At 33.6% G+C, this 15,509-nt stretch overlaps 1 protein-coding gene across 1 annotated transcript; it reads left to right on the top strand.

Moving 5' to 3' along the window:
* The first annotated feature begins 190 nt into the window (after positions 1 to 190).
* LOC123694513 (ubiquitin-conjugating enzyme E2 variant 2) lies at positions 191 to 2,040 on the top strand. Its single transcript, XM_045639967.1, has 4 exons — positions 191 to 422; positions 521 to 663; positions 838 to 963; positions 1,045 to 2,040. The coding sequence occupies exons 1-4, from the start codon at positions 398 to 400 to the stop codon at positions 1,183 to 1,185; spliced, it is 435 nt and encodes a 144-aa protein (XP_045495923.1). The 5' UTR covers positions 191 to 397; the 3' UTR covers positions 1,186 to 2,040.
* Positions 2,041 to 15,509: the final 13,469 nt, after the last annotated feature.

The following is a 15,509-nucleotide window of genomic DNA, read 5'->3' as shown; positions in this document are numbered from 1 at the left end:
TCAGGTTATATTGTGATTAAAATTCATTTAAAAATCTTACCTACTTAATTTTTCATGCATGATAGATAGCTTACCTGCAGGCTTAGCCTGCAGGGTACAGCACAGAACACTGGGTACAGTCAACAATTTTTTTTAATATTTACAACTTGTGTTCTTTCATGCATATGGAAATGAAAATGGAGAATGAGATAGAAAAGTTTTGACATTTGTCAAAGTCAGCATAAAAAATCGCTAACCTGCTCATTGAGCAGTTCGATTTTTTATTAAATGAAATTAAACCTCGTTTATTGATGCACAATAAAGAGTCAACTTTCTAATGAAAAATACATTATTAGCGAAATAATTTATTGTGCAGTAAATTACGTTACAGTAGTGCAAGCGCCGGGAACTAGTGATCATGGCGAATCCGTCATCAGGCGTTGGTAAGTTTTGCGCTTGGTATTATTAAACTTTACTGTTTATTGAGTTATGCGAACATTACGCATCATTTGAATTATTAATTTTTTTTATTCATCCTTAGTTGTGCCGAGAAATTTTCGTCTTCTAGAAGAACTTGAGCAAGGTCAGAAGGGAGTGGGCGATGGCACAATATCTTGGGGTCTCGAGAGCGATGACGATATGACCTTGACTCACTGGACTGGGATGATAATTGGGCCACCTAGGGTAACTCTGACATTTTGTTGATTTCATTTTTATTGTTGAATGTTGAATATTTTTGTTTTAAAATTAATTATTATAAAATTACCAGTAATCATTTTTTCAATCAGTCAAGTACTTATTAAAATAAACTATATATATAGATCAATATTATGTTTTCTCAAACTTTTCTTTTTTCAGACTCCATATGAAAATAGAATGTATTCACTTAAAATTGAATGTGGAACTAGATATCCCGACGAGCCCCCTACAGCGCGATTTATGTCTAGAATCAACATGAATTGCGTCAACAGTCAGACTGGACTTGTACGTAGTAAAACAACTTCAAAATATAGATATTTTTTGTTATTTTGTTTTGTGTTATTGACCAAGTGATTTATATTATAGGTTGATAATAGACAAGTTCCAATTCTTGCTAGATGGCAGCGTGATTATACAATCAAGACTGTACTACAGGAGCTGAGACGTCTCATGACATTGAAGGAAAATATGAAGCTTTCACAGCCACCAGAGGGAAGCACTTTTTAAAGTTTCCTTTTTAATTACTGAGCAACCCAATCTACTGTATACTCTGCTGTGTACCTTTGTAATTTACCCTAAACTATATTTCTTCAATTTAAATATATTATTATTGATCTTTATTATTCATAATTAGCATAAGTTAATTTTTACTCATTTTTTTTTCTTCAAGTTTAGTGTCATAACTTCCATGTTGCATTTAATGGGTTTAATGTATTATACTATTCATATTTATATATGTATTGATAATAGTAGATTGGGTAAATATTATGTAACTATTAAGAACACTGTAACAAGCTCTACAATTGCTGTAGAGAGATACACCCATTTATGTCTTACATTACCTAAATTATTGTGGCCTTTGAGAAGTCAAACTTGCTTTTTGTATGATTAAGAGTTAGTTCTGTCATTGTTCTTGATTCATGATTTAATTTAAATGCCTGTACTTATAACAAGTTACATATTCAGTGCATTCACAAACATTATTACATCAACTACTTTTTTATATGATAGGCATAAAATTTTCATTTTCTACTTCATGTAAAATTAAGGGTTATTGAATATTTAAAAATCGCTGTAAAATATTTTAGGAAATTTTTATTCTTTAGGCACATAAGGTAAGAGTACTATTGATTAAACAAAGGGCTTCGCATTAGAATTTGTGTTTTCAAATATAACTGTGCAAACAATGCAGTGATCAATATGATTGCATTTAGCACTAAGCTTGTCGAGATGTGGTAGTTCCCAAGTTCCCTCTGCGTGAATTTATTGTTAAAACCAAATGCTAAGTCAAATTGTTTCATAGCCTTAATATTTTTACCAATGTATAACTAGCAAAGGTAAATAAATCAAATAATACTGTCATGATGCTTGTTTTTTTTTTTATTATTTCTACTATTTCCAATTGCCATTTTCAGATTTATAAATAAAAAATGGTCCACATTTAATACATTTATTTAGACACAAAATATTTTAAGACATACATTCAAACTAATTAGAAAAATATAATTAACTACATAATAATATGATACAGTTGTCCAAAATATAACACTCAATAGTGAAATAACTAAATAAGTTTGCAAAAGTGTACAATAATAATGACGAAGTAATGCACAAAAAGTCCCATGTCTTACCTTGTCTATTTCATAGAATTATATAAAATTAAACATGGTCGATATTGTAAGATATAAACATAAATCCATTTTGTTGTCTTTAAATCAACAAAATTGAAAAAAAGCCCCTATAGAATATTTAATATTAATCAACTACTTCTGGTTATGTACCATTAACTTATTGCTGGAAACTTAAATTGTAATATAAATATTTCTGTATTTTCTACATAACATCCGAGAATTAAAATTTAATTATCTATACGACGTCTTCTATCGTCAAGGTTTGTTTGTCCATTATAGAGTACAGTTTATATAGAGTGAATATTTTTAAGGATAATACTTACACCATTGACCATAGTATATATTTTTGCCGATATTGTACTCCAAACTGGTAAGAAAATGCAAAACTATTATATCGGTATTTAAGGTATTAAAACTACATCTACCAGGTACACATTTATAAGAATTTTGTAAAATCATCTACGAGCATTCCCTACTACAAATGTATTTAATTTTGTGTGACAGTCCAAGTGGACACTTTTTGATAATTGAAAATATCTAAGTAAAAAATCTTAAACGATAATACAATTTTATCGTATTACAAAGCTCTTATTCATATTCCATATATACTTATTGCACCTGAAAGTGAATACCCATAATGATAAATATAAAGTTATACAAAAATGACTATCACAGCTATTAGCTGAAATCTAAATATTTATAAATAGTAAATTTATAATGGATGGATATAGCACAAGAGTAAAAAATACATTAATTAGTACATATAACATAATATTTAATTACATAGGTAGAACACCGTACAAATCAAAGGTTTATATTATATGTATATGTTACTTATTGCCCAGTCAATAAGGTTATTGACTAAGGGTGTCGGTCAATATACTTATTAACTGATTTTGTCAGATAAAATCAGTCAAAGAGGATATTGACCGACGCCCTTAGTCAAATAACCTTATTGACTAATTTTACCGGTCAATAAGGTTATTGACTGGTTCAGGGTTTTTACTGTAGCATATATAAAATATCAATACAAAATCATTTCACAGGATTTACTATAGTCATAGTCGTATTGCATACAATTAAAAGGTAATTATTCTCAAATATAAAGTCTACGTATTAGGAGAGTATTCGAATCGCGATTCGCGACTTGCGATCGTATCGGCTAATACCAAGTGCTATCAGATCAAATCGTAGCTACAATGTTTCAAAGACTATTAATAGGTAGGTACTGTTTAACTGAATATGCCCAACAATGGTTCATGATAAATGAAAGAAAAGGTAGGTAAGGTAAGTATGTAATGTACCTACAACAACAAATCGTACCTCTTATTTGAATTTGAACAATTAATTCACATATTATATTGTGTAATAAAATTTTATGAACCTTAATAACTCGCTTTATTATCCTTGGAGAAAATATACACGATACTTAAGGTATTACTATTTATCACAATAATTAAAAGAATTAAGTATTAAAATTAATTATTGCTTATTTATTAGTACCTACACCTTCATGCAGTCTCTGCAGTGAGTGTTACAAAAATTATTTCTGGTTTTAAAAATATTCGAAAAATCAAAGCAAATTTTATTTCATAGAGAGAAAGATTAATTTTAGCTTTAATCTTAGAATACAAATATGAATTATGGTAGAAACGGCATAGGCGTAATTGTAAAAATATGTTCCGTTTGAAGTCAGCTAATTTAGCTTGGTTGCGTTTAGTGGAATAGCCGGTTACGTTGCTGATTTTTTGCGGCTAATGGTTTAAATATATAGGTACTCTATCTTTGTCTAAAGGCTGGTTCACACTTTGATTAGTGCGAGTGCAGGTGATTAGTGCAGGTGTTTAGTAACTACGTGTGGACAGCGACTGTTTAGTGCAAGTGTTTAGTAGGCTGTGTAGTAAAGTGAATAGAAGCGTGTTCTATTTTTTTGCGAGTGGACTGCGAGTAGCCACGTCCCGCGCGCCCTCCCTTCCCCCTCACTCGCAGTGTGCCTGCCTAAACACGTCTGGACACGAGTGTTTAGTGTTTAGTGTTTAGCGTAGTGTGTAGCGTCGCGAATGGCACCATTGACCTGCACTCCCACTAATCACCTGCACTCGCAGTTGAATTGGACACTACTCGCACTACACACCTGCACTCGCACTAATCACCTGCACTCACACTAATCAAAGTGTGAACCAGCCATAACGCGGAACTGCTTTATCTGCTACCGTAAAACCTTACAAGATTGCCCAACTAATCTGAGTTTGCCCAGCAAGGTACATTTCACAAATATTGAAAAAAAGCAGCAACATTTTTTAGTTGCGTTTGTTATTTAATTTATGGAAGAAATTTGACTATGTCTCTGGCAACACTACGTAACTGATTTTTCCTAATGTCACTTCAGTCGCTGTCACAACTGTAACAAAGTTGGTGGTGAATTTTGCGGGCCAAAAGTCGTGTGAAAAACTTTCTTTAAAACTCGATTACTAATAATTATAGCAGGTAAGTAATTTTTTGTATCATTGTGAATTTGTAATAAATACACAAGAAAGACCGAATATCCAGTGCGAAATCTCTTTTACATTCTACGTAATGTTGGTGGGCAATGTCAAATTTGTTTTTCTAAAGCAGTCGTTACGACATTGCCCACAAAAATATTACCGTTAGGGCTGTCACCTCAATGTTAAATTAAATCTGAGTTCCTTGAGCTCAATATTTTTTTTTCTTTTTTATTTCAGGATGTATAGTGCTAAGCACAGAACAGTAAGAACATAATAGAAGTGCGATGTGGGCGTGGCCCACGTGTCACTAGTAAGGTAAGATCACCTAACTCGCTCTCAGTTGTGCGCAGAAAAATATTCGAGTCGGTTGTCAACTGTCAAACCTTATTTCCATATTTATTCATTATTTAGAGCGTGTTGTTCGGTATTAGAGTGGAAAAATGATAGCAGACGAAATAATATCAGCAATCGAGGCATTTCATACCATCGGTAAGTCTTATTTTAATTTATTTTAAATATATTTTATGTTACAACTTCGCTTGTCGTAATTTGTCAAAAATTTATAAAAATATTAAGTCAAAATGAACCTTAATCCATAAGAAATAAGTACTAATATAGATTGAACAGCAAACAAGACTTTCTGGAATATTATTGAAATAAACAAAAAGTAAACAAACGAATGTCGGATTAGTGATGCATGTGGCGCATATCGACAGTATCGATACTTTAGAAAAGACAAACATTTTAAATATTAAATTTTATTCTATTTTTCCTTAGCTTTCATTTGTCCTATTTATTTATAGATTTTCGAAAGAGCCTAATTTAAAAGAGAAATGGATAATAAATGCAACGTGACGAGTTAACTGGATGCCGAACAGCAATAAGCAGTCTAACAAAGGCCACCGATACATCAAACCTACGGCAGTTCCAAGATTTAAAATAATGCATATTTTCTGTTTGTTTTGTAAATATAGATCCCACCAAAAACATTTTCATGTAAAATGTTGTCAAGACGAGCCCATATGACTCGCACTGTCAAAAAGTTATCAGATCTCATGTAGAGCCAAGCTTCTAACACTACACGCCCTAACTCTACAAGGCCTAACTTCACAAACTCTACACCTTAGTCAAAATATGTGGCTTTGCCATTTCGCTACATTCACATCGGCGTAAGGTGAAAAATTAATTCACTGTTCATTACTTTTGTGTTATACAATAGTTCTTGTAGTAACGAACGGCCAAGCCACATATTTTGACTAAGGTGTAGAGTTTGTGAAGTTAGGCCTTGTAGAGTTAGGGCGTGTAGTGTTAGAAGCTTGGCTCTACATGAGATCTGATAACTTTTTGACAGTGCGAGTCATATGGGCTCGTCTTGACAACATTTTACATGAAAATGTTTTTGGTGGGATTTCATTTCTTTTTGTAAGTTGTTTGTAACAAAATTTTATATGTCGATTAAATTTTTTTTTTTAACAAGGAGTACCTATACATATATATATATATGGAAGCCATGGCAGTTAGTTTAGACGTGGCCAAAGCTTTCGACCGGGTGTGGCACAAGGGGCTCCTCTCCAAATTGCCTTCATACGGACTCCCTGAGAGACTTTGCACATGGATCGCCAGCTTTCTCAAGGCACGAAGCATTAAGGTCGTTGTCGACGGATCATGCTCAGAGCCCCTGCCTGTGAATGCTGGTGTTCCACAGGGCTGCGTGTTGTCGCCTACGCTATTCCTTTTACATATCAATGATATGTTACAAATACGTGACATACATTGTTATGCCGACGATAGCACGGGCGACGCCGCATATACCGGTCTTGCAAATCTCTCTCAGGAGCAAGTGGATGAGCATCGAAAAAAACTTGTGTCTAACATTGAGAAATCCCTTGAAGAAGTCTCAATATGGGGCCAAAACAATCTTGTGCAGTTTAACCCCTCAAAGACACAAGTTTGCGCATTTTCAGCTAAGAAGAAGCCTTTTGCAGTGTCCCCTAAGTTCCAGAATACTCCGCTCAAAGCCATGCCTAGCATCGGAATTCTCGGTGTCGACATTGCGAGTGACGTACAATTTCGCGGTCATTTGGAAGACAAGGCTAAATTAGCCTCAAAGAAACTCGGGGTGCTCGCAAGAGCGAGACAGTACTTCACGCCAGCTCATCGCCTACTACTTTACAAGGCACAAGTTCGGCCACACATGGAGTACTGTTCTCACTTGTGGGCTGGAGCACCCGAGTATCAATTACTTCCATTTGACCACCTTCAGCGTCGTGCCTGCCGCATTGTCGACCTTCCTGAGCTCACCGATCGGCTCGATCCATTGGCTTTGAGGCGTGATGTTGCGTCTCTATGTGTGTTTTATCGCATTTACAACGGCGAGTGTTCTGAGGAACTGTTTGCATTGATACCACCTGCAGAATTCCATCACCGCACTGCTCGGCACAAACAAAAATATCATCGTCACCATCTCGATGCATGGCGTTCGACAACTGTGCGTTTTGCACGGCATTTCTTGCCTAGAACCACACTCTTGTGGAACAAACTACCACCTTCCGTGTTCCCCAACCAATATGACATGGGAACCTTCAAGAAAAAAGCCTACACCCACCTCAAAAGCCTTCTTCCACCTAAAAACCGGCAATACGTTCCCTAATGTTGTGAACTGTCATGGGCGGCGACCATCACCTACCATCAAGTGGGTCGCCTGCTCCATTGCCGGGGTTGCAATAAAAAAATAAAAAAAAAAAAAAAAAATATATATATATAACTAGGGGAACCAAGTTTTAGATTATTAGATTAGACCTCTAGCGTTATCAAAATTTAATTTAAAATTACAGGTCTCATACAAACTCCCATCCCCTAGTTTAAGGGGTTGGGGGATGATAGTTACAAGTTTTATAATTTTTTTGTTGTTTGTGTGCTAATACTAGCTTACATACAAAATTTCAGCTTTCTAGGACATTAGGAAATACCTTAAGAATTTTGATGATCATCAGTGAGTCAGTGACGAAATTAGCGTTTTTTAGATATAAATAAAATCTGAAGTATAAAAGCTAATGTAATTAAAACTTAATATGTTCAATAAGTCCGCTATTGACAATATATCCCGAAAATTTTGTTGATCTAGCATAATCCAAACCCAAGTTATGAGGGTTCAAAAAAACGTCGAAGCGCTTCGAGAAAAGGTAGGTAGTGCCCGTGCGCTTCGCTTGTTCGCTTGGCTCGTCTTGGCGGGGGCACTACCGTGCCCCCAGATTTATACTATTCTATTCCGTTTTTTTATTTAAATATAATAATATGAAAAGACGTACTTAGTAGTAATAAACATACTCCAAAATGTGACACATTATCCTATACTCATATAATAGAAAGAAAAAAAAAATGCACAAAAATATATTTATTTGTGAATTATCGATAACAAGGCTGACATCCCTTAGAGCATAGCATCAGGTTAATGTCAAGTTAATGTCATTAATTTAGAGTGACACAAATTTCAACCTTTTCTTTATGTGTAGAGGTTCAAAGTTATATGTATTGAAAACCAACGCCATCTGTTGTGGAATAGCTGAATGTTTTCGAATTTGGAATTTCTGAGCAAAGAGAAACAAAACAGCTAATATACCTAGGGATGTTATACTAAAATAAACCGTAACTTGGTTCGTTAGGGTACATATTGAAATGCTGAATTTATAACCTAAGTCAGTTTTTACTCAAATTAAGCTGTCCAATCAAAGGCATAGTTTACTTGTAGTGTACTGTATAACTATCGGTTTAAATGTGTGGGTTTGGCGACACTGGTTTTCATACTAATGATGACATTATAGCACTTCTATTATGTTCTTACTGTTCTGTGGTGCTAAGAAAAAAAATACAAGAAAAAAGAGAACGAAATTAGCTTCGAGACAATACAGAAATTATTCAGATGAAATGGTAGAATTAGCGGTTGACATGGTACAAAATAATAGAATGTCAAGTCGGGAGGCAGAAAAGAGGTTTGGAATCCCTCGACGGACAATATTAAACAAAATAAGAAAAATTCACCTGAAACCAGCTGGAGGACAAAAAAAATTAACTGACGAAGAGGAAGAAAAACTGGCAAACGTGTTGTTAGCTTCAGCAGATTACGGCAGCCCTATGACGAAAATGGATGTAAAAATGTTAGTCTATAAATATGTTGAAAAAAATTCACGAACCGATTTATTTGATGACAAATTACCCAGTGATACGTGGGTAGCAGGATTTCTACACAGAAATCGTTCGAAATTAACCATCAGAACAACTCAAAATATAAAAAAGGTACGGGCTGAGAAAGGATTAGAAGAAATGGAACAATTTTATGCTAATTTAAGTGAAACGCTAAATGATGTACCACCGATGAACATACTGAACTACGACGAGACTAACTTGTCCGACAATCCAGGCACTTCAAAATGTGTTTTTAGTAGGGGCGTCAAACATCCTGAAAGGATACTAAATAGCACAAAGGGTTGTATTTCCATCATGTTTACTGCATGCGCAGCTGGGGCTTATTTACCAACATATGTAGTTTATAAATCCTCAAATTTGTATTCCGAGTGGATTGAAGGAGGCCCAGCTGGAACTAGATATAATTGTTCCAAATCCGGTTGGTTTGATACAGCTTCATTCGAAGATTATTTTAAAACTATAGTAGTTGAGTGGGCAAAACGGATTCCCGGGCCAAAAGTAGTAATTGGTGATAATTTGTCTTCCCATATAAATATTGAAGTTGTAGAGTTATGCCAAAAACACAATATAAGGATGGTATTTTTACCACCAAATTCCACTCACCTAACGCAAACGCTGGACGTAGCGTACTTTGGCCCACTAAAAAGAGAGTGGAAAAAGATTCTGTTGGATTACAAATTCAAAAATCCAGGACAATCTTCCTTAAATAAAAAACACTTTCAAAAACTTTTGGCTCAATTATTAGAAAATATGAAACATAAGGAAAGTAATAACATAATAAGTGGTTTCATAGCCACAGGGATATGGCCCGTAAATCCACGAAATGTTTTTAAGAGAATCCCTGAGTATTTAGACGATTCAGAATATGGAATTGATACAGCTTTGTTGGATTATTTAAAAGAATCAAGGGCTGCTAAGCCCATGCAACTAAAAAGAAGTAAGAAATTACACACAGAACCCGGAAAGTCCGTTTGTGCTGATGATATTTCGACTCAACTGACAGCACGTAAAAAGAAATCTGTAAAAAAAAATACTAAAGAGGCAACAATAAAGACTAACCAAGAAAGAGACATAGAAGATATTATGGCGTGGGACACAGAAAATGAGATTTACTTAAATGAAATTACAGGTGAAGTGACAGAAAAAAAGGGAACGATTGAATACGATATGCCATCAACCTCCTTTGGAATCATCGGTTGCGGAGAACCAGCACTATGGCCCCAATTTTCACCGGTGATCTATAATCCAGCCAGACTTGATGCACTTAGTATCAAAATTATCAACATGCATTTAGGTTTAGCAGCACACTATACTAACGATCAACAAGTTGACGTGTGTGTATTAAATAAATCAATGAAAAGTTGCAGCCAGAATCGGCTTTTTGTTGCTCATGATGCGAATATTTCATCTCAACCTAAAGTTATAATAACCTCAGATGTAAGAGTAACAACAAAAGAAATGATGGACATCAAGAAAAAAATTAGATTAGGTACTGAAACCAGCGGAAAACCAGCCTTACAGATGAAAATTGTTGCAAAGAAAGTTGAAACCAATAAAAGAAAACAGGAAAGTGTAAATACTGGAAGAAAAAAAAAGGTTACGAAACGGAAGAAATTGAGACCATATTATTGTGAAACGAGTTCTGAATCGGATATTCTGAGTATTGCAAACACAGATGATTCTGAATATGAGACATTTGATGAATATCTATCAACATGTTTACAAGAGATAGAAAGAAAATTTCGACCCGGAAAACTCCAATCCACCATTTGGGCTTGGTGATATAAGATACTTTACAAACGATGTGAAATTAAAAGAGGAGGACTGGGTTATAGTCAAATTTTCAACAAAAAAAAGCGTAAAGCACTTTGTTGGTCGTGTACTATATTTAAAAAACAGTATACCTACAGTAAAATTCACAAGAAAAGTAAAAAATGCAAAAGGTGGTAAGGTAATCTTTTCTTACCCGAACGTGGAGGACGTTTGTGACGTAAATGTAGATGATGTGGAAATTGTATTACCTCCTCCAAATATTTCGAGACGAGGCCAAATAATGTTTGATGTTACATTTAATCCTTCATACAACATTCAGTAATAAAATGTTTTAATGGATTAGGCGCACAATGCCACATTCATCATCATCATCATCATCATCATCATCAGCCCATACACGTTCCCACTGCTGGGACACGGGCCTCCTATGAGGGTACAGGCCATAATCCACCACGCTGGCCAAGTGCGGGTTGGCGGATGACACATGTCGTCGAACTTTTTAATTCTTCGACATGTCGGTTTCCTCACGATGTTTTCCTTCACCGTTCATGCCACATTCGCAAAATGACATTTTAAAATGTCACATTTTTAAATTGTCATATTCCGAAAAAGCCACATCGCAAAACGTCACATTACCAAAATACCATTTTCGAAAATGTCTTATCGCAAAATCCCGTTTTCGCACAATGTCAAATAATCAAAATATCTAAATGTCACTTGGGACAGTATTTTTTTATATTTAGACGTTAAATGTTTTTATGAATAACGCCACCTAGCTATAACTTTAAGAACGACTTGATTAAGCAAATCGTATACTCAATATACCTAAGCAAAATATAAGTGGCTATAGCTATTAAGAATGTGTAATCTTAAGAAATGGCATTTTGCGAATGTGGCATTTTGCGAATGTGGCATTTTGCTAATGTGGCATTTTGCTAATGTGTCATTTTGCATAATGTGGCATATTGAGAAATGACATTTTACGAGTGTCATTTTGCGTTAATATGTCATTTCCCGAATGTGGCATTGTGCGCCTAATCCGTTTTAATTTTGATCAGCCTAAAGAAATAATGAATATGTTTATGAATAATTAACCTAAAGAAGCATCTCGATTCGATCTGATTATTGTTAAGTTTTTAAAAGACTGTTTTTTTTTTTTTGTTTTATGGTCCTACCCTGTTAAATTGCGTGTTTGATTTGTATCAGTTCTATAGTTTTTGTACAAGCTGTTGGAAAAGCCAAATTAAGTTTTGTTTTAATTTATTTTGTTGAGCCTTTAAAATTGTTCCTATTACTTAGGTATGCTAAGAGTTTATTTTAATCTATAGTTTTATAATTACTGTTTGTTTTTAAAAGCTCTATTTTGAATAGGTATAGATTTATTTCATTCACTTTTTGAGATTTTTACAAGTGATATAAATCTATCATAGACAACTCACACTAAACAAAATAGATGTACCTACGTATGTATTATGTTTAGTAAGAGTTGTTTTAATTTTATATCGTTTTTAAAATAGAAAGTACATATTGCAAATTTTATGATTGTTTAATTTTTATACTATTATTTAAGTCGATTGGCGGAGCTTTCCCCTTTTAATGTTAAAGAGCGAGCCACGTGTTCGTAACGTACCTGTGTACCTACACTGAACTGATTAAATAAAAGACTGACAACCCTAGCGCATCGTTTTTTTTTTTAATAAAAACTACAAAAACTGAAATTCGACTTTGCCCACTCAAATTTGGCAGATAATATAAAAGATAAAACAGCAATAAGGTCCTGTGATAGATTGGTATTTTTTCTAAAATGATCTCTAAATCTTATGTTCTTAAGATAGAAAATACCGAAATTACAGAGGTATTTGAAAAGCGGGCAAACTTGTAAAAAATACTTTTTTTTGGCCCGCTGCTTTAATTGAGGTTTTTAGCACATAAACATTCATTGTCTTGTTATGATCGGATATTCTATGCAAAGAATATTACATTTATCAATGATTTAGCACAATCACTAACTGAACATAATATTTTTTTCAAAAAATATATAAGTTAGAAAAAAAAGCAAGAAATCTGGGCAAAGTTGTACGGTTTAACGGTAGTTTGTTCGGATACCGCTTCTACGTCAGTTTATATAATATTATATATTCTATGGCTTTAACAAGAAGTAAATAACTTCATTTACTAGGTATTAAATATGTCTACGTTTACAAAAATAAGCAATTTTATGCTTCGTCAAAATGTTTTATTTATTCGATATCGTTTGCACCTTAGATTAAGGATTGGTCTTCTTCCTTCCTTGGAGACCAATCCTTAATCTAAGGTTTGCACTTTAACTTTATTAATCAGTGAGCCTCATTTTAAAGAAATATAATTTGAAATGACACAAGAACGAAAAACAAAATTGAATACAGAGTAGACTTGAAACTCGCCCTAGAAATATCTTAATAAAATATAACGGTAGCAATTATCTGTATTTTAAAATACATATTATAATATGTAGGTATGAAACAGCAGATTTTGTACAAAAAGCTACAAAAATTGCATTGGCACAGGATGTTAATTTTTTACAAACTATTATTATATTTAGTATTCTTTGGTCTTGTGAGTACTGTTGGGGAAGGAAGAGCATCGAATCAAACAAATTATTCACAACGTTAAATAAACAACTATCATGCGCGAAATAAACTTACAATTTCAGTGTCAACTTATTAATTAATATAAAATTTAAAATAGACTATTTATTTACAACTATTAAAAAATATATGTACATAAATATTTTAATACACAACATTTAACTTGATCAACAATAATTACAATTAAAATTAAATGAATTTTTAACAAATATGTGTCTGTGTTTACGCAGACTACTATTAAACGTTTGGCTGTTACACTACAATTACCTAAGTTTAACAAATAAGAAAAAAATATCTACAGTGATTATTGTTCATGACAAGATATTTGCTATAACGAATGCGGACAAAGGTCTACTACTGACCTAACTCTACTTTATTGGGCAATTTACTACCAGCAATGCAATTAAACTACAAAAGGTAAAGTTGGAACGAAAACATCGTGAATAACAAGATTTGTTTAAAAATGTTTGCTTTTTTTGTCGTAATTACTGATTTTATACACAGTCAAATTAAACGCACGGAATTCTTATTTCTTACATACTTCGTCGAATCATTTTGTGAAAAAACACACTGAATATAAACAGTAAATTTATTTGACTAGTGCTTTCGAAAGGAAAAAAAAGGAAATTACGAATAAAATTTAATCATATATTTTATACAAAAAAATATTATTAGCACCAAAAAACCACAACAACAATTGCTCAAATAAATAAAGTGCAGATGAATACCTTTAATTTACCAGAAATTTACCATAAATCTTAATTTGAGAAAAATGTACTTGAATATTTCTATTATAGATACACAAAAATGCAATTATGGCAAAGTACAATCATATTAATCGTAATGAAAAATATTAACTCTAATGTAATGATAACTTTTCCTAATGTGTGCAAGTCTATGACACACTATGGTATTATATTATAAAGTAGTGTCGGAAGGTGCTGGAGAAAATGTAAAGAATTATGACAGATAATACTTGAATACCTACCATTGAGATATACATATGGAGACGACACCGCTTCATCACTTATGTTCCGCTCAACATAAGCCATATATATATATGGCTTAACTGCACTCAGTCGCTTTCGCGCGATGGTCGCGTTCATGTCTTGTTTGTTTTATAGCAAAAAACCATGAAACTCATCAAAATATATGCTCGAGTGTGTTACGATATTGCACTAATAATTCAAGTAATGCGTCAAAGTGTAACTTTTTACTAACTTTACAAAGAAGTAACTTTTCATCGGTAATTAACTAGATAATCATTTTTAAAACTTGGTTTTAGCAAAATTTTTGGCGCCATTTTGCGTCATTTGACTCACTAGCCGCCCCGCGCGCGGCCGCGCTTGGCGCACAGATTTTCTTCGTGGTGTCTCCACCATACGTAGTAAGAATAGCTCAATGATACCAACAGATTTTTTTTTTATTTATCAACCAAACCTTTCTAAAGCCCTGTTGAACAAATCTAATATATATTCGAATCGTTCAAAGTATTTGATATATTATATCCCACCAAAAACATTTTCATGTAAAATGTTGCCAAGACGAGCCCATATGACTCGCACTGTGAAAAAGTTATCAGATCTCATGTAGAGCCAAGCTTCTAACACTACACGCCCTAACTCTACAAGGCCTAACTTCACAAACTCTACACCTCAGTCAAAATATGTGGCTTGGCCATTTCGCTACATTCACATCGGCGTAAGGTGAAAAATTAATTAATTCACTGTTCATTACTTTTGTTTTATACAATAGTTCTTGTAGTAACGAACGGCCAAGCCACATATTTTGACTAAGGTGTAGAGTTTGTGAAGTTAGGCCTTGTAGAGTTAGGACGTGTAGTGTTAGAAGCTTGGCTCTACATGAGATCTGATAACTTTTTCACAGTGCGAGTCATATGGGCTCGTCTTGGCAACATTTTACATGAAAATGTTTTTGGTGGGATTTCATTTCTTTTTGTAAGTTGTTTGTAACAAAATTTTATATGTCGATTAATTTTTTTTTTAACAAGGAGTACCTATGCATATATATATCTAGGGGAACCAAGTTTTAGATTATTAGATTAGACCTCTAGCGTCATCAAAATTTAATTTAAAATTACAGGTCTCATA

This window comes from Colias croceus, chromosome 9 (genome assembly GCF_905220415.1).
Source record: "Colias croceus chromosome 9, ilColCroc2.1".
In the NCBI taxonomy this organism is placed as follows: Eukaryota; Metazoa; Arthropoda; class Insecta; order Lepidoptera; family Pieridae; genus Colias; species Colias croceus.
The sequence above is the reverse complement of the archived record's forward strand: the minus strand, read 5'-3'. Positions and strand labels throughout refer to the sequence as shown.

Bases quoted from the DNA above. Each gene is read 5' to 3' on its own strand.
- LOC123694513 (XM_045639967.1), top strand. From the start codon at position 398: ATGGCGAATCCGTCATCAGGCGTTG. The intron at 664-837 runs GTAACTCTGACA...TTCTTTTTTCAG, and splicing joins TGATAATTGGGCCACCTAGG to ACTCCATATGAAAATAGAAT. The intron at 964-1,044 runs GTACGTAGTAAA...TTTATATTATAG, and splicing joins TCAACAGTCAGACTGGACTT to GTTGATAATAGACAAGTTCC.